The 20,397-nt window shown below is 40.1% G+C and overlaps 2 protein-coding genes across 2 annotated transcripts in view; one reads left to right on the top strand and one right to left on the bottom strand.

Annotated features, from left to right (window-relative positions):
• Positions 1–8,688, top strand: part of LRRC72 (leucine rich repeat containing 72) — a 41,773-nt gene extending 33,085 nt beyond the window's left edge. The window contains exons 8-9 of the mRNA XM_032402000.1: positions 4,071–4,098; positions 4,985–8,688. Of these exons, the coding sequence (XP_032257891.1) occupies positions 4,071–4,098; positions 4,985–5,150 (194 nt within the window). The 3' untranslated portion in view covers positions 5,151–8,688. The remainder of the gene's footprint in view (positions 1–4,070; positions 4,099–4,984) is intronic.
• Positions 8,689–8,790: 102 nt separating this feature from the next.
• ANKMY2 (ankyrin repeat and MYND domain containing 2) overlaps positions 8,791–20,397 on the bottom strand; it is a 38,373-nt gene continuing 26,766 nt past the window's right edge. Inside the window, exons 6-10 of the mRNA XM_032401999.1 lie at positions 18,184–18,398; positions 17,272–17,407; positions 14,481–14,609; positions 12,395–12,524; positions 8,791–10,920 (exon numbers count right to left, since the gene is read on the bottom strand). Of these exons, the coding sequence (XP_032257890.1) occupies positions 10,736–10,920; positions 12,395–12,524; positions 14,481–14,609; positions 17,272–17,407; positions 18,184–18,398 (795 nt within the window). The 3' untranslated portion in view covers positions 8,791–10,735. The remainder of the gene's footprint in view (positions 10,921–12,394; positions 12,525–14,480; positions 14,610–17,271; positions 17,408–18,183; positions 18,399–20,397) is intronic.

Raw genomic sequence — 20,397 nt, 5'->3', positions numbered from 1 at the left:
TTTTATTGCATTTGAGAGTTGTTCTTAATTCATAGCTATGTTGACTATAGCCCTCTTAAAAATTGGCATGACTCTAATCTTCTCATTTCCTACAAAATGCCAGTATATCATAGCAACTAAATAGTATTTTTATTCCAATACTTTAGCTTGGCTTACTTTAGCTTATCTTAATAGCTGACCATGTATAATGAAACTAATAAAACCCACTATGTAGGTTTTTAAAATATGGCTTATAGTTTTATAGTTTCAGTATTTGCTTTGATATAAATCTCATCTTGCTGTGACATGAACATTTAGGATTCTGAATTCTTTTACTGGAAAGAAACCATACCCAAAACTGTCCATAAGTCAATTTTAACACCACATTTTGATTTCATTATCTTTAATCTTAAATTGGGAAAGAAACCAATTATATTCAAATAGCTTGAGAAGCAAAGGTCAGCTTGGAGTTTCTTCAAATCCCAGCTATCCATACTTGTCAAATAGATATGAGTAAAACACAGGCACCTGTTTCCATTAATGTCTTTGGTGCTTATTGATTGAAAACCAATAACCTCAGAATCAAAATGTTGTGGGCTCTCTACGGCTTTAAAGAGGTAGATATTTGCAGGTTTCCCACCAGCTACCTAAATGGGGAAAGACATTAAGGGCGATTAAAAGAAATGAAAATAGGGGCACCTCAATGGCTCCATCGTTTAAGCAGCTGCCTTAGGCTCAGGTCATGATCTCAGGGTCCTGGGATTGAGTCCCGCGATGGGCTCCCTGCTCAGTGGGGAGCCTGCTTCTCCCTCTCCCTCTGCTTCTCCTTCCGCTGGTTCTCTCTCTTTCTCTCTCTCATGCTCACTCTCCCTCTCTCTCTCTCAAATAAATAAATAAATAAAATCTTAAAAGAAAAGAAATGAAAATATCAATAAAATTTTTAAATGTCTACTAGTGGTCCAAGTCAAACTGCTGGGTTTCTGTGATATTTGCTCTTCTCCCCTAAACAAGACAGAACTCCAGGTGCTGAGACCAGGCTGGGGGATGATGTCCCAGAGCCTGGGCCTAGCAGCTGAGGCATGTGTTAGGAAGAGTGAAGAAGAAAACCAAAAAGAAAGTCAGGTAGACTGTTTAAAAAATGGTAGTTCATTAGAGTGGGTGAATCCAGATATAAGGCAAAAGGACAGATTCCAGAGAAAAGTAAAAACTAAAAGTTTTTTTTTTCCCTAAAGATTTATTTATGTATCTGAGAGAGAGAGCAGGAGTGGGAAGGGCAGAGGGAGAGAGAGAAAATCTCAAGCAGACTTTGCGCGGAGCACGGAGTCTAACGCAGGGCTCGATCTCACAACCCTGAGATCATGACCCGAGCCAAAACCAAGAGTTAGATGCTTAACTGATTCCGCCACCCAGGCGCCCCCAAAATTAATAGTTTTGAGCTGGGGGATCGAAGGCTCGGGAAGCCAGCCTTTAAAGACATCTCTGATTCTGGGTAGGAGTGACACCAGGCATACCCCGGAAAGCAAACGCCAAGTGTTCTTTGAGCATGAAGCCTCAGAGAGGTACCAGAGGCCAGTGTAAGATCTGGAGATTGGTTGGGAATTGAGTAAAAACTGCAGAGTCAGAAGAATTTGTGAAGGCGAAAATCAGCAGTCAGCAGAGCATGCTGTGGAAGCCAGGTAGGCACCATTTACATAGAAAATAATAACTGGGGCCACTGGCATTGTGCCATGGAGCGTCCTGGGCTAAAGACATAAACTAAAACTGGGGCACCTGGGTGGCTCAGCCAGTTAGCATTCCAACTCTTGATCTCAGCTCAGGTCTTGATCTCAGGGTCGTGAGTGCAAAGCCCTGTGTTGGGCTCCATGCTGGGTGTGGAGCCTATCTAAAAAAAAAAGGAAGAAACTAAAACCACTTTCTTAGGGAGACATCATAAGTAAAAATACATTCCAGAGAGATTAAGAATCTAAATGTAAATGAATTGAAAAGTACTGGAAAAAAAAAAAAAACTTTTATAATTCTGAGAAGGCCAGTCAAAGCTTTACATAAAACCCAGGGCCATAAAAATGAAATGTTGACAGATTTAAACTACATATAAATGAAAAGCATTATATGATGTAGGAACAAAATTAAAAGACATAATAGAAAGAAATCTTTGCAATATATACAATAGGCTCCCATTATATTAAAGTGTTTCTATAAATCAATTTGTAAACTCCAAATTAAAAAAGTGACAAAAGCTATGGACAGGACATTTAGAGAAGGAAATAAATGTGTCGTCTAATGATCAGCCTTACTAGTGAGCGAGTAAATGCAAAATAAAACTATGAGATATTATTTTCATCCTGCAGATACATAAAAGTTGAAAAGGTTAATAAAAGTTAATAATTAAGAGAGAAAAAGCACAACTTATACATTACTGATAAGAGTATAAACTAGTTCAACTTTCTTGGAAGACCATATGGCAATAGGGCAGCAGCCATCAACATACAAAATGTGCAAAGCATTCAACATAGCAATTAAATATGAAGTCTCTTTTACAGAAGTATTTGCACCTAAGAACAAAGATTTACATGTAAAGCTGTTCATTGAAATATTTTGTGTAATAGAAAAAATATTGAAAGTACTCTGGTCCTTCATAGAATATTAAGTTATGGTACATTCATACAATATGAACTGTTGTACTTGAGAATTATTCTATGATAAATTGAGTATAAAAAATACATCATGGAGTAATGTAATGTAGAGTACTAACAAAATTGGAACTGGGTATATGTATGTGTGTGAGTACACGTGTGTATGCACATAGGAGGCTGGAAACATACATACACAACTCTCAATAGTGATACCTCTGATAAGAGGAATGAGAAAGGTCAAGAGAAGTTTCACTTTCTACTATTTTCCTGTTTATATTCATTATAAGCAAAAGGTGCACTTTGTAACTTAAAAAATGTAGGAGGGGCACCTGGCTGGCTCAGTTGAAAGAGCATGGGACTCTTGATTTGGGGTTGTGAGTTCAAGCCCCACAATGGGTGTAGAGATTACTTAAAAATAAATAAATAGAAATTCTAAAAAAAAAAAAAAAGTGTAGGAAAAGAGTCTGGGGAGATCAGAAAGGGAACGGGAGCCTTGGGTTACCCATTCGTGAAGGGAACAATGCCATGAACTCCTCTGCTAAGGCAGAGGCTGTGTGCTCCCTGCTGCTTGTGGATTGGCAGGACTCATACTGTGGGCTTTGGTGGCCCAACAGGTGCTGGTACATTCCATGTCTAGCCTGGCACTAGCCTTTGGAGAGGAATGAACAAAGCAATGACAGTCTCTGGAAGATACCATAAGAAATCCCGGCTTTGAGGACTAGCCTTTGAGCTCCCAAAGCTAGGGAAGATGGAGCTTCTTGCGATCTAGGATTTGTTTATTCGATTTCTTTGAAGTTAATGCCAAGAATCCAAATGGTTTAAACTGCCCTAAATATTTCTCCTCATTCGGTCTGTTAGTCCATTTATAGATGTGTTTGTCTATCTGAAAAAAAAAAAAAAGGATTGGTTTCTGCATGAGACTCAATATCTTAATTACAAAAATCCCCACTTGGATTCCACTGGTAACTTAATTGATTAAGCATTCTGTTCTCAGTTTTGAGATCTGTATTGAATTAAAGAATTTGCCTCAAAACCTAAGGCAAACCCAAGGCACTATATCTAATAGAAATGTTCAGTTTGAGTTTAGGTATCAAGGCATTTTTTTTTTTTTTAAGATTTTATTTATTTATTTGAGAGAGAGAGTGAGAGAGAGAAAGAGCACAAGAGGGGGGGAGCGGGAGAGGGAGAAGCAGACTCCCTGCTGAGCAGGTAGCCCGATGCGGGACTCGATCCCGGGACTCCAGGATCATGACCTGAGCCGAAGGCAGTCGCTTAACCAACTGAGCCACCCAGGCGCCCTATCAAGGCATTTTTGAAGGATTGAACTATTCATCTAAATAACCATTCAAAAAGCAGAGAGTTGTGCTCTAGACATTTCCTTGATAGCATTGTTCCATTGTTTTTAAATGCTGATTAAACATTTGAAAAATACTAATTTAGAAATGTATTTTTTTTTAGATTTTGCATTTGCGAATAATGTAGACAAGTAAGTGATTTTTTAACTTTACTTTTATTATCAAATTATTTCATGATTGTGTTGACTTTAAATTATCTTCATTTTCCAAAATAGATTTTAATGAGTTAAAAAATGACTAACTTCAATAGATGGGGGAAAAAAATGCCATCTTTCTGTGATAAATAAGCTCAAGCTATTTATTCATATTTGATATACTTATGTTTTTAATATTATTATTATAACCAGAAAAAAATGAAAGGCTGATTCAATGCATAAAAAATGAAACCTAAGACTCACTAGCAAATTACAAATGTTTAATATTCCTCCAAATATGTTCAGTGAGAGCAGTTATGTAGATTAACATTTTATATTCTCTGGAATTTACGTTTTCAATAGCAAATACTTCATTAAACTATGGAAAACATTTCAAATTCATGAATATTGATAAACTTTAAAAATCATCATTCTTTTTCGATTTTGCACTTCGGTATTTTTTTCTTTGGATTCAGGTTGAAAAATATTATCCCCAAGCACATTTATAATAGCATAATGTAGAGAAATCATAACTTTCTAACAAAATGTTCTTAAGATACTAATATGCATACGACATCTACAAATATTTTAATCATCTCATTCAACACTGGTTTCAAATCATAAACACATTCACGTGTGAGACCTAAACTGGAATAGCTGATCCCAAATATGTTCAAAAACTGAATTTTAAAAAATAAACAATATATATGGTAAAACTAGCATTCCTTATTCTACAAGTCATTTGTCAGTAGAAGCCCAAAGTTATTTGTTAGCGGTACGAGGCTAAAAATAGCATAGAAAAATATGGCATTTGTTTGTTTGAATGAAAATTTCACTGTGGCTTAATGGATTTTTTTTTCTGACATAATTGCCATTTTTGCAGAACTGTGTTCGATGACCCAGAAGATGCTGTGTTGGTAAGGTCCATGAAGAGGTCCGCTATGGCTATTACCTCTCTGAACTGGGACACAGTTCCAACACGAGAGGAAAAATACCTTGACGAGAAAGGCAGAGAACCTGCTCAAATGCTCACAGTTACACTAAGATAAACTCTAGTATTTCTAGAAATCCTAGTGAATTTCTGTTGTTTATTAAACTCTGTGATTAAGCATGTTATACATTTCTTATATTATTTGAACCACGTAAACGCAAGCAGAAACACCAATAAACACCTACACATTTTATGTTTTTGTTAAAGTAAAACATGTATACAGGAATGTACACAAATCATTAAGTGTTCAGCTCAACAAATTTTCCAAAAATGACCATGTTCATGTAACAGCAGTCTTGGACTGGGAGAGAGACTATTACCAGCACGTGAACGGCCTCTTCATTCCTGTTACCAGTCCTATTCCCTATTAGTAGCCACCCTTGAAGAGGAATCACTGTTATGAATTCTAAACCATAAATTAATTGTGTCTGTCTTTGAAAGGCATATAAGTGGACTCAGAGAAGTTGAATTATTTTGTGTCTGGCTTCTCTTACTCAATACTGTAAAATTCACCCATGTTGTTGCTAGAGGCGATAGCTCTATCATTCTCATGGCTGCATGGCATTCCACTGTATGACGATACCACAATTTATTTATCCAGCCTCTTGTCTTTCCACGTCGCCTTTGAAGGCATTTGCCAGTTGCGGGTGTGGGCTAATGATGTGAGCTTGGCCTCGCCGGAAGCCAGACGCTCAGGGGAAAGAGAAACCAGAAAAGCTTTTAGCAGTTGCCTGGTGCTGAGAGACAAAATGCCTTGCTGGTTTTCCCCGGCTGAGGTAAAGAGCTAGATCAAAAGCTTACAAAAAGCAGAGTGACATCTCCTTCTGCTCAGACCACCACCACGGTGTAACACAGACAGGATAGAGACACACTGGACAAGTGGGGCTGAAATCAGACAAGGGACGGAAGCCCTAGAGGGAACAGTGAACTGTCCCTGAGAATCTCTAACCTCCTTTCACCCGTGGGCACTTCCGATTCTATACAAAGCCAGGGTCTGAAAATTCAGGTATGATCCCTGGCAGAGGTTAAGAACAGGCAGAGATTTGGGCATCGATGTGGATGAGTGGCTCGAGACAAAAGTGATAGTGTGTGGCTTCCAAGATTTGGTCACAGAAAGGATCGGCATGTTCTCTTGTTCTCTCTTCTGGATCACTTACTCTGCAAGAAGCCAGCTACCATGTTGTGAGGACATTTAGGCACTCCTCCGGAGAGGCTCAGCGGGGAGGAACTGAGGCTACTTTCCAAAAAGCCACTGAGGGACTAAGGCCTGTTGCCACAACCATCTGAGGGAGCTGTCCTTGCCGGCAGATCCTCCAGATCTCACCAAACCTTCAGATGACTGAACTTCTGGCCGAAAGCTGCTCCACATCCTCCTGAGAAACCCCAAGCCAGAATCACCCAGTGAAGCTGCTCCTATATTTCTGGCCTGCAGAAATTATATGAGATAATGCTTATTGAAGGTTCAAGCTGATACATTTTGGGGTAATTTCTTACACAGCAATAGATAACTGTTAGGATAACTCAGTATAATCCATGGTGCTAGAAGTATTTGTGGTAGGTAAGGAGGCTTTGTGGAGTCTTGCAAAGTCTAAAGAAGTCACGGTGCAGTCTCAAAAGGTTCTTGAATAAGGCCATACTACCTTCAGCAGAGAACTGGTCATTGTTCGAAGAGCAGTTTCAGGCACGCTACTTCATCCACCCCAGTACTAAGAGCCTGACCAACAAACATCAAGTAACTTTGACCGAAGTTACTCACCATGAGCTGAGTACTATCAGCCCCATGAGGCAATAATGTTGGGTGGGCAGAGCAGTAACCTATTTCATGATGGAAAAGGTGCATTTGGGATCAGATTTAAGCTGGCCCGTAAGTTGCATCAGCAATATTAATTTTGAATTAGATTGCAGTAAATTGGATATTATAATCCCCAGGTTAACAACTAAAAGAATTGTAAAAGAATGTGTAGCCTGATATTCTATTTTTAATCCTACAATCACTGAAAAGGATGAAAAAGTATTCCAATTACAAATATATAGCTAGCAAATTTTACTGACTCTCCTTTTTAAAGAACTAATGGAAATATGTCTCCTTTGTATGAAGAAAAAGATTTGCTTTAAAATGCACTCCTCAGTATTTTATATTCAGTAATGAAGGGCTACTGAATGGCTGTGATTTGAAAATACTGTAATAAATACCATTTGGGGAGAAACACAAAGTAGAAGACAGGGATTCTTACTTAAGTAACCTAAACTCTACCAAAATGCAACACACAATTGAGAGGGTGTTTTAAATTCTTTAAGCAACAGAGAACCATTCAAGCTGATTCAAGTGAAAGTCGATTTCAGGATCTATCAGGAGCTCTCATGACCAAGAAACCAAAAATACTATTTTACAGATCTATACAGGGTGGCAGCTAAAAGCTGGGGCTCTGGAATCAGACCTAGCTTAGCTCTTCACCTACTAGTTGTTACTTGGACAAGTTCGCTAAGTTCTCTAAGCTTTCATTTCCTCTTATTTAAAATGGTAATCATAATTCATAAAATTTCAAAGATTTAAGTTAGATAATGGATGTAAAGTGTCAGAGTGGCTTTCTCAAAGTTAGCACCTGACAGATGTCAGCTAATACTGTGATTCTTATCCCTAGAGCAGTTGTGCCCTTTAGGAACTATGCCTGATATCATAGACGGAAGTTTGTGTCCCCACCCAAAAAATCGGTATATTTTAATCTAACCCTCAACATGATGGTATCTGGAGGGGGGGACTTTGGGACCTAGTTAGGTCATGAGAGTAGAGCCCTCACAAAGGGGATTAGTGTCTTTTTAAGAGGCCAGAGAGCTGGCTACCTTTTTTCCACCATGTGAGGACAGAGCAAGAAGACGGCCCTCTGTAGACAGGAAGAGGGTCTTCACCAAAAACTTGACTATGATCTCATCTAGCCTCCAGAATTATGAGAAATACATGTTTATTATTTAAGCCATGCTAGTCTATGGTAATTTGTTACATAGCGGCCCAAAGTAAGACACCTGGTGTATTAGTCAGGGTTCTCCAGAGAAACCGATCTAATAGGGCATATGCATAGAAAGAGAGTGACTTGAGAGAGTGACTTATTTTAAGGAATTGGGGGCTGGCAAATACAAAATTTGTAGGGCAGGCCAAGGCAGACTAGAAATTTAAGAATGAGTTGATGTTGCAGTCCTGAGTCTGAAATCTGCAGGGCTCTGCAGGGCAGGCAGCAGGCTGGCAGACCTTTGTTGGGATTTATTTTGGTCTGTAATGTTGGTGTTTCCATGTTGTCAGTTTCTTCGGCATTGTGACTGGGATACATGAGGCAAAACAAAAACAAAAACAACAACAAAAAAACCAACCCTCAGAGAACAAACGAAATGTCATTGCCTGGATCCCGAGATCCCCAGCCAGTCTGCCTTCTTTCTCCATCTTAACAGAGAATCTTCTTATGTTTGTTTGATATATAATGTCCAGGGATTTTAGTTTTACTTAGCAGAAGGAATAGAGAAAAGTATGTCTATTCTGCTTCCCAGAAGCAGAAGTGTTCAGATTATTTTTTTAAGGATTTTATTTATTTGAAAGAGAGAGTACAAGCAGGGGGGAGGGGCAAAGGGAGAGGGAGAAGCAGGCTCCCCATTGAGCAAGGTGCCTGACATGGGGCTCGATCCCAGGACCCTGGGATCATGACCTGAGCCTAAGGCAGATGCTTAACCGACTGGAGCCACCCAGGCACCCCAAGAAAAGTTTCTTGATAGCATATTGAAAATAATTCAACATGGCTAAAACCAGAATGAATGGGATGACCACCTATTTTGATGGTATAATAATGGAAACACCTATTTGAGATTATGTATGACGAAGGAAGGGATTATAATCAGAACCAACCCCATTGTCTCTTAAACTCCATTTTCAGACCACCTCTTCCCTGAAATACAAGGGTGGAAAATTGTAATGTTGACATGGCTTATACCTGAAGTCCTCTTCATCCCCTCGCAGTTATAGCGGTATTAGATTCTGATTCCTGTCAGCATTCACTTCAACAAAGGGAAGAAGTTCCTCTCCACTGCCACATGTCTCAGCTTTCCTATTTCCTCCTGCTTTTTCATAACCCTCTATGGTATCCGAAGACAGGCATCATAATGATAACACAAAATGGCGGTAACGTGAATACAAAACAACAACAACAACAACAACAATTAAAAACCAGATAATGCACATGAAAACACTGGTGGGAGAGGGCAGCCTAGCAGGATGATTTTACTCGTCAAAGAGGAATGTTTCTCAGTGTGTAGATGCGGTACCTTGACCGGTGAAGAGAGGCTTGTCGTGAGTGACAAGTTTAGGTGCAATCCGCCTGCTGAATTCCTCCCCAGCTAACCCTTCACACTGAATTCACTCACAGGAAGTCTTCGTGTAACAGCACGCCAGAGGGCGTGCAGAAGGTGCGGAAAAGTCACTGAGTGTAGGGAAGAGGAGAACCAGCAAAACAGAAGAATATGATCAGCGAAGTGAGCTGGGTAGTCATTTTGATTTGCAATTGTACACATGAAAATACTTCTAACTTTCTTCTCTAGCATTTGCTGAATTTCCTAAAATGTAAGTTCTCTAATATTTCTCTAATATTGGCCATCCCTCAACAGCAATAAGCCAGGAAACAAGATGTGGAGGTGGTTATATCAGTAGGCATGATTTATTTTACAATCATCACAAGAAACTCTGAAACAAGCGCTGTCTTCGGCAATCAGGCCCTAGCTCTGCTTCCGTACTGCATACGCTAAAAACGGGTGTGAGCACGTTCTAAAAGTGACAGTTATAAATCAGCTTCTGGGCAAGAAGAGCCCCACGAAAAGCTCACAGAAGAAAAAAGCCTTTCAGGTGGAATATGGCACATGAATTGGCTTTATAACTGGGGACACACTATGATTAGCCATTATTTAATGAGAGATTTCATGAAACATCCTTTTTAATGCACATGCTGAGATAATCGTGGCTATGCCTTAGTTCCGACAGTTATGAAGGTACAAATACTGTAGATAAAATGTCACCGCAGGAACTACATGAAGTTCAGACTGCTCAGGATCATCTCTATATAAAAACTACAATGAGCTGAACTGTGACAGAGCTTGTAACATACAACTTTTCTTCATTTCACTGCATCTAAGTAAGTAGGACTTCACTATTCTAAATGCTATTTATATGCATCTTATTCACATATAAGCTATGATTCGTTTAACTACCCATCTCAGTGGCTAGAAAATTCTTCTTTCCTGAAAATCTCTCTCCTACACCTGTTCTGCTTGCCCCTCTGTTCCCCAGAGCCTATATTTCTTCTCGAAGGGGATCTCTTTTGCTTTGAGAAGAACTGCTGGGAAGCTGGCCTCAGAAAGGGAATAAAAATGTTTCTGCGATACTTTGAAATACAAATTTCTCCCTTGGACTATCTGTCCGACTACAGTACAGAAATCACTGGGAACTCAGGGCATGGTAGACAGAGCTTTGCCTGAAGGCCTCTATTCTAGGAGACATGGAATCCTGCCACGGTGCCATGCAGGGGTCACAAGGCATGAGGACACAGTCACGTGAGCTCTCTGGCTACCTGCCAGGGCACGAACCGTCCACACCGGCACCTACTCTGCCTTTCACTCCTCAGATTCCTGCGGACCTGCAGGAGCATCCGGTAAACCTTCCAACCCGCCTCCACTCTGAGGACAGTCTTTCTCCGCCTCCACAGACTCCTTCGGCTGACAATCCTCTTGGGAGACCCCCGCTTCAGCCTCGAGCTGCTCTGCACGAACGCAGTTAGAACTGACATCAAGTCCGCCATCTGATAAAAGGAAAAAAGGAGGAAAAAAAAAAAAAAGGTCACTTTGTTGTTCCTACCACGTTGTCGGTCTCTCTTCTGGATGCTTTCCGAGTATGAAATTATTGAATCCTCGCAACAGCCACGTGAGATAAATGATCCCTATTATCATTATTATCATGATTTTTACAAGTGCGGAAATGGAGAAGAGAAGGGTTTGGCAACTTCCTCAGAGCTTCACGGCCAGCAGAGCAGCAGAACCAGGGTCTGGACTCAGGCCTCTGGCTCCGCAGCCAGGCCTTGAGATGGACATGCTCGTCTGGGAGCTGCCTTCAAAGACGGCTTTGCCGTGAATGAGCTTGAGGCCTTTGGGTAGGTAACTGCCCACGCAGGGTGCTTTCCTCACCTGTAAAGTTGGGGGGGGCGGTTAATAAAGCCTCACCTACACCGGTGGAGAATAAAGGTGCCTGTGACATTTAGAAGAGTGTGCGGCACCTGCTGACGCTTAACCAACCGGGAATTCCCAATCTCCTGACCATCTTACTCTTTCCCTCACTTGGTAACAGTACCGGAGGCCAGCCTCTGTCCTCCACACGCAGGCTACAGAAGTTTGGCCCGGAAAACAGGAGAAGCATGGCAGTCAGAAAGCCTGACGATTCTCTATAAATTTATTTATATGAATTAAATTTTGTACAACTCGTTCAATCCTACTCCTCGTGTTTCTCAAGCAGGTGGTGAAGGCAATGCAGTCTGCTGAGGGGTAGGGTGGAAGTGCTTTGTATCAGTCAACTGGGCAACTTTTCCACAATAGATGCGTTCCGCAGAACGTACGATACATTCTCCGGGGTGGGGCGCAGGCGTGGAGGTGGTTTCCACTACAGTCTGTGAATCACTGCTGAAGCAACTCACTGTTTCTGATGAAAATGAGTCATATACCTCATGAGGGAGGGAGAGAAAAAGTCATGTGGAATTCAATGCCCAGATACTTGGAGAAACCTTATCTGTACATTAGAGCTGCAATCTAATCTGTAATTTATAAATTTACTCTGTAATTTCACCTACAGCTTTGGACTTTAATTTAAAAAATTAAAGGTTCCCAACCTTAAGATCTTTGAGTAGCCATTAGGGGAAATTTAACTATTTCCTTAGTCAAAGACCTTAACATCCCTCATTAGTCGGGTGTAAGTGAACACTCATTATGAGTCCCACCGTTGCAGGGCATTCTCATGAGTCAGGAGGTAGAATACGGAATAAACCATATGCTTTAGAATTCTATACCTCTCTGTTTTCCAGTGACTTCTAGGCTAACCATATTCTATACGTTATCCCAACAACCCCAAAGAGGGACACATTTAAATGTGATTCTTATACTGGTTAACTCCAAGTTTCCTTGGTCCCCAGAGAAGACTCAGTTCCTTGGGGCCTGTATTAATATCATTAATAATATCAATCCTATTCCCAATGAGAAGCAGTATGAGCTCGCTTTTTATATACATACTGTTTTCCTCTTCACTCTTTTCTTTGGCAGCTTCCGATTGTTGTTTTTCATAAACGTCCTTTAGATCCTTACAGATTTTCTTATGTGCAAACCAGTGTGTTTTCTGGCAGGTTTGATCACAATATATAACCTGAAAACAATCGTAAGTTTACTTCATTTCAAGAGCTGTGATTGCATGATATTCCAACCATGACATTACACCAAGAACTATGCTGTAAAATATGTTGTTTCCTATGCTTTCCTTTATTTTTATTTTTAAGATTTATTTGTTTTGAGAGAGAGTGAGCAAGCGAGATCGGCAGTGGGGGGTGGGCAGAGGAAGAGAGAATCCCAAGCAGACTCCACACTGAGTGTGGAGCCCAACACAGCGCTTGATTCCATGATCCTGAGATCATGACCTGAGCCGAAACCAAGAGTCAGATGCCAACCGACTGCGCCACCCAGGCACCCCTATGCTTTCTTTTAAAACCGTGATGGGCACTAATTTATATTTGTAATTTTTAGCTTACGCTTTATAACAATGGATATATAATAAGTGGTCTACCAAAGACTCTAACAAATGATTTACAAAGAACCCACTATGTGCCAGGATTATACAATGACAAGAAAGACATAGCTGTCTCGGAGGAAACTAGGGTTGAGAAAGAGCTGGATGGAGCAGCATGGAGAGAGGCAGATACCCAACAACATGATTCACATCCTAGTACAGGTTGTAACAGCAACAGGGGCAGAGAGGAAGCTTGACTCACTCTTTATAAAGGGAGTCAGTCGACAGAGAGATGGGAAAGAAGCATTCCAAGCAGAGAGATTATCTCGTACAAAAATGCAAGAAGGGAAGTGAATTATATGTTCAAGGACAGCAAGGAGTTTCTGTAAATGGAGCTTAGGTTTTTTGCAAGATTACATGCCAAGCACTGTGCTAAGCCCGTATATACAGAGGACACGTATTGTAGATTGTTTCATTGGTCCCGCTTCTTTATTTTTCCCTTCATGTGTACACTTTCTCATGAGATTTCAAAGTTCTTTTCACCAAAGGGAAGGAGAATTCACCTTAAGTTTGGCCGTGTGACTTGTTTGGGCCAAAGGAATTTGAGAGCACGACAATTTCAAGACTAGACTTCTAGTGACCTCGTGTGTTTCTACTTGTCCCCTTTTACCTCTGCCACCATTATTAGAACAGCTCAGCCTGGCCTGCTGGTCCAAGGAGGATAAGAGACACATGGAGAAAAAGCGCCCTGGCTAATCCCAGCCAACCGCCAACATGGGAAATTAGCAAATGATTGTCGTTTTAAGTGTTTTACGTGGAGCAACAGTTAACCCATGTAGATGGTCTCAATGAATTCTCACAATGCTAACCCCATTTCACATACAAAGAAATTGAGGTTCAAAGAAGTAAGTAATTAAAGGAGATGAAGCTGGAGAAGTAGGTTAAAGCAAAATGTGATGGGTATTATTAATATGCTGAAGAATTCCAACCTTGAAAATAGATTAATATAATTAAATAAATTAATTAATATAACTTATAGGGTAACGTGAATGTACAGATGAATGCTTGTGGGTAATATCTGTGAGGAGAAGATATGTCCTTTACAAAGATCATGCTGGCAGAAGTGGGGCCGGAAGAGCATGAAGATTGGTGGCAGTAACAAGGGAGTTGGAGTTTTACAAGGAAGAGATGATGAAAGAGTTTGTAGTTCAAGTTACCATCAGAAGACTTAAGACGGCATATTTATGAACTGTCCTGTTCTAGGCTCTCATATCTGCACCAGCCTCAATCCCTTATGGATAATCTTTCTCTCATTCATTCACTCATATTCTTTCTTTCTTGGAGGTGGTCTGCACAGAAGCTGGGGCAGCCTGGAAGTTTGACAGAAGGTAGGGCACAGAACTACACAGAACTACATTTATCCCATACTGCTCTTTCAAAATTATTTTTAAGTATTAGATGCACAGAATTAGAATTTATATTAGGATGTATTAGAAAACTAATGTCAACCATTATACTTAGAGAATATTAAAAGTCAATTATCAAGTTGGATATGAAATCTAAACGAGATCAATGAACTTCAAAGAACTTCATTCTTACCATCTTGCAGACGGAACATCTTTTACTGGCTCCCTTTTCTCCACAGGTAGTGCAAAATTCCACATCCACAAAACCCACCTGACCCGTGATGGCTTGGGTAAGTACAGAGAATGCAGTGGGATCAGAACCCTAGAGTAGGTATGAAGGAGAGGAAAACACACTTTAAAATCACTGTGGACAGACTACAGAGATGACACTCCATGAACAATGTTGTCCAGAAGCAGGCACACAAGAGTCAAGTCCTGAAGGCTGGCGGTGACAGAGACTTTATCTAAGAGCATGGCTGTTAGCGTCAACAATGGCTTCAGAAAAGAATCGACGGTACAGCTGAAGAATGACATGGAATCTTTCTTGTCATTGCCAGGTGGCAAGAGCTCTTTCTTGTCATACAAAATCTTGTCACCTACTTTGTTAAATAAGAATTTGTTTAGGCGCCAGAGCTCCTCCCATGGAAAGAGAGTCAACTTAAAGACAAACAGGGTGCTTTACTCAACATAGTCTGTAAAATCAGAGACATTTAGCTAGTCTTCCAGAAGTCAAATTATACGCTGGCAAGTGATAAAGCAAAACATCTGTAAGAGTATACTCTGTTACAATGCGGATGCAACACTTCTTAAAGGCAGCCCTGCCTCACACTTCCTGCGGAGCTTTGTGACAGGGAGAAGCCAGAGGGGACCCGAACCTCTGCAGGAGGGCCCAGGCGTCAGCACTATCATTAAGTGCCACGGATGATCCTCCTCATGGCAGCCAACCCTGAGAATTACCCTGCAACAGGAAATGGTGAGTATTGCTCCAGTGGCTTATGAACTTGTTGAGTGTAACAAAACCCATCCGGAAGTAAAAGGTGGCTTCCTGGGACATTCACAACCACAGGCACTCCAAATAAATAAAAAGAGAGAACATAACAACTCTTAACAATTTTTAAAGAGAGAAAAGTTTTCAAAGATGCATTATATCCTCTCTTCTCTCTATTGATAAACCTTTTCTCCATGACTCGGATCACTAGGATAAACACTAACAATTATACTGCATCATCTTGAACGACAATTATTCTATGATACAGGGCTACAGTGAATTGTTCAACCCCACATTGGTCTGCTTTGACTTTTTTGTAAGTACTCTGGGCTATTTTCAGTTTTGCTGTTTTCCCCTTTGAAGGTGGAATGTCAGCTACCACTTGATAATGTTGGAAACAGCCCACGGCCGGCAGTCCTCATTGTTTCTCTGATGTCCATTCCCCCAACTTCTGCACTGAGAGAAGCACAACTTCATTCAGAGTAGCAGGGTCTAGACCAGCCGAAACTGCTCATTTCCCCAGACAACCTATGAAGCTAAGAGTGGTCACACCGCCCAGGCCGTGGGTTTCTGGGACAGCTCGTATTGGCCAGCTATTAACCCCCTTCCTTTATTTGCCTGCCTGGGATAAAAATGTGAGCTCGGCACTGCAGGCCTGACGTCATAAGCACGTGTATGATAATCTATATGGCTAAAGAATATTGGGTGGAAAAAATGGGAATCCATTTTTGAGCCACTGTGACAGATCTGGTCTGCCTACCTCTGAGCTTCTGAGTATATGGGAATGAATAAACCCTATTGATTTAACTCACGGTTAGTTGGAGTTTGATATGTGTACCAAAACACATTCATAATTGATAGACCACTCTCATAATTTGCTAACTTTAATCTTCCAAAAGCTCAAATACCAGAGAGCCAAGTATATTAAAAAGAGAGGGTAAAAAATCTCTACATGAAATCATGGAGAACTCTCAGGGAGAAATCAATGCATGAACTTCATGAAATCATCTTGTCTCTTCAGGTCTTTCTTACTGCGTAGCTCTGAATAGATCAAGTTTTAATGTATGAAGGAGCACCAAGATCCCACCTCTCCTCATTTCCCACCCCGAGAGGGACGGGACAGCCCAGAGAAGGCAGAGAAGAACCAACACTGCCGGAGGGCGGGGAGGAAGCCATGGACAGGACTAGTGTCAGGATCAGCTTCTTACCCAATAGACAAAGGCTGATAAAGGATTTGACTGAAATGTAGAAAAGCATGACTGGTGTCGATATGGTGAACAGAAATGTGTTCAAAACAGGGAAGTCAGGGAGTATCTTATGAAATACTACTTAAGTAAATATATGATAAAAGGGCAATAAATAATTTAAAGAACAGAGAATAAAGTTGAAATTTGCTTCCTATAGCTGGGAAGTATAAATGGAATTTTAAGTATGGAACATTTATAATCAGAGGCATTAAGTGGAATATGAAAAGCTGGGAAATACTTTGAGACTCTTTATTGGGACATACATTGAGCCTCCCCACGACTCATCCCTTCACATCCCCACCGACCAGAAACCATCAACCTAGACAACCAATTCCTACTTCCATCTAGTGCGGGACTTTGTACTGGTTTCTCACGAGCTGCAAGTGTACATGTGTGTATCTGTATTACCCTTCTCTCTTCTCTCTATTGATAAACCTTTACAGGTTTCACAGAGGTCTTTAAAATGTAATTTTCCATGTAACCATCTATATTCTGACATAGGGGAGTACTATTTATTAAACCACGAGCAAGGATCAAGAGAGGGGAAATGGATGAGCAAAAACAGGGTTAACAGGTACACCTACCGCCATGTCTGTTCCTGAAGACTGTCTAATATAACAAATAATTATTTCTCTACTACATAAATAAATTATTAATAAATTAATGCTAAAGAGAACTTGCCTCTAATTGTACAAAATACGGTAATTAGGTCTTACTGGTAGAGTTAACTTAGTTATGAGGGGCCTTACAATTTCAACAGGAGCAATGCTTCGCACCAGCTGCTGGAGGAGTGTGGCTTCACAGTAAGGAAATTTTCTGATACTTTCTCTTATGATCTTTTCTTGATATACCGGAAAGCCATCTGAAGCTCGGCCTTTTAACAAGCTGAAAGATATTTTTTAAAAAGTAACTGGAGTTGAATATCTAAGCATTTCCTCCCAGCTGAACCCATGAACTTTTAGTAGTTTCTGTGCTACCTGAGATTTTCACTTCTCTTCCAATCAGGATGATAGACTTAATTCAAACTGCCGTTCTACCTGCAGCTTAGGCTAGCCCTTATCAGGTTTACGGGCCCTGAGACGTATTTATAAAAGGGACCCCTGCCATAAAACACACTAACTGCCATTATCAGGGCAGCTAGTTACTTATTACCATGCCAGTTATTTGTACAAAGAGTGAAAACTCTCATTAAGTTACACCTTTCTGACACAGTTCACTCTTCTCAGTAAAACTGTGTGGGAATTTGACCCCTGATGGTCAGAGGACAAGGATAACACGCAGCTCTCCCAGGTTCAGTAATGGAGATAGGCGGAGTGCCATGATGAACTCAGAGCAACAACCTAAGGAAGGCATGGCATACCAGTCCTCAAAGCTGGACTTGGGCTACTTTCTACATCTTACACATGCTACCTAAACTTCTCCAAACTTCAGATCCCTCACCTGTAAACCGGGGATAACAAAAGCATTGTTGTAAAAAGTAGAGAACTGAATAATCACTCAACCTAAACATAACACTGCTCTTGTTTCTTGCAGACTAAACGTGAGCACAACAATAACAAGTGCTGCTAAAATGCTTCATTTTTTAATCTACGAGGAGGCTTCATATAATAAAACATTATCCATTTGAGTATATTTTGCACATGACATGGTAGAAACGGTACCTTTTGACCAGAGTGTCCAGTTTATTCTCTCCATCTTTTAAGAAGTTAATGCATTTCTGAAAGATACAGCTGATGTAATGCATTTTCATAGCCAATACTTCATTCATGTCTCTTTGCTTCATACATTTCTCACAGATCAAATCCATCACCTTGTAGCATTTATTCAGAGCTGCTTCTTCTGCCAGCAGAGGATTCTCATTTACAAGCATCACGATCTAGAAGAAATTCCAGTGAGCTTAGAAATTCCATGAGAGACTTTTCCATGTACATATTAGATACTTAGTTTTGGTTGATGTCAACAGATTATCAAATAAATTCTTTCTCAGGGTCATATGTTTACTATGTTAATTCAAATTAGAATGCAAATTGCCAATGATCAAAGTTATAAAACTAATACAGAAGGACCTCGGCATCGTGAAATCTCTTCAACTCTGTATATCTAAGTTATCCCGTGATCTGCCATCAAGCGAAACCAGGGTGTTAGTATGCTACTCAGAGTCATGTTTTTAGATTCTCTGTTAAAAGCACTTTTACTGGGGCGCCTGGGTGGCTCAGTAGGTTAAGCATCTGCCTTCGGCTCAGGTCATGATCCCAGGGTCCTGGGATTGAGCCCCACGTTGGGCTCCCTGCTCAGTGGGGAGCCTGCTTCTCCCTCTCCCACTGCTGCTCCCCCTGCTTGTACTCTCTCTCTCTGTCAAATAAATAAATAAAATCGTAAAAAAAAAAAAAAGCATTTTTACTAAAGATAAACACGGCATATTTACATATCCTTTATATACAGAATCAAATCACCAAGCAATCACTACTTCTGGCTAACATTACTAGAATTTCAAGGCTAGGAGTACTGTGATTCTCATTAATTCTTATTAATTATAAGAAAATGAGATTTTTACAGAAAGATGTCTAAAAATAAAAGGTGTATTACTTTCCAATTAACTACATTTCTCTGTGGAAATTTTTATGATATGCTTCTAATCATCTATGGTAATGAGAAAAGGTCAAAGAGGAAATCAAATTAAAAGGCTTCAAGGAGGAATATTAGACAGTTATCAAATCTGATGCATTATGAGTCCCACACTCCTCATATAGGCACAGATTTAAGCGCAAAATCAGTGTAATGAGGAGTACTTTTTTTATTGGCTTTGTTATCGGGTAAAATTACCTACCTGAAGTAGGTCTGAACAGGGCAACTGTAAACATCCATGGTGACATAACAGTAATGTAAACACATGTGTAACAGGGCACAACTGTATGCACGGGGCAGAAAGTCAGTGTTTGTTAACCTACGTGTTATGGTGAAACACCTATCCTGGGGAATGTAAATGTCAGGGAATCACAGACAGCAGATTTCATGAATTAGATCCTTTTCTTCCAACAGGAAGGAAGATCATTTGTTGACTTCTATGAATCCCATGCCTAGCCTCCTACCTGGAAATTTAACAAAGATTAAGTGTTCTTGTGAAATGTATAATGAGAAGCTTTGTTGGTAAATTTGCCGACGACTTTCCCTACAATAACATGCATCAAAAATTAACTTTTGGCAGAGAAGTCTCATTAATTACATGTTTATATTTCTACTGTCAACTGTAATCATTTGAAACTGTTCAATATTTTTGTGTAAAGCATTTATAATCAAAGCACAGGATCTTAAACTTACAAGTAAAAACTTCAAAAAATCTCAGAACCCAGACTAATGGTTTTTTTTTCTTTGTTAAGACGTTAGGCTTTACTTACTTCTGAGTATACACCACTGTACCCAAAGAAAAATGATATATAACCACAGCTCTACTACAAGCTTACTGAAACATCTCATAGATACGCACAAAAGAATAATATTTGAACTAGCTTCCTTCCTCTAATTTATGCAGCATTAAAAGCCATCCATTATAAAGAAAATCTCATTATTATCGAAGAGGAATAAATACATTCCATTAAGTAGAAGAGCCTGATACAGCTCATCTCCCGAAGAATGTTAGAATATGTTTATATAGTGGCATTTTGAATTCTTTTTATTTTTCAAATACCCTCTAAGAAAAAATTACCAAACCAACAACTCTGGGCTTAAGAAAGTTAATAAGCAAAGACAGGATCACTTGTGTACATCTGTTTCCTGACCACTTAGAGATTCTGCTCAATTCTGTTGTCATTTTTCCTGTGATTTTGGTTTTTCTCCTTTAAAACCTCTGTATTCTGGGCATCAGCACACCTGCCCGA

Source organism: Phoca vitulina, unplaced genomic scaffold, assembly GCF_004348235.1.
Source record: "Phoca vitulina isolate PV1807 unplaced genomic scaffold, GSC_HSeal_1.0 scaffold4, whole genome shotgun sequence".
Taxonomy (NCBI): Eukaryota; Metazoa; Chordata; class Mammalia; order Carnivora; family Phocidae; genus Phoca; species Phoca vitulina.
The sequence above is the reverse complement of the archived record's forward strand: the minus strand, read 5'-3'. Positions and strand labels throughout refer to the sequence as shown.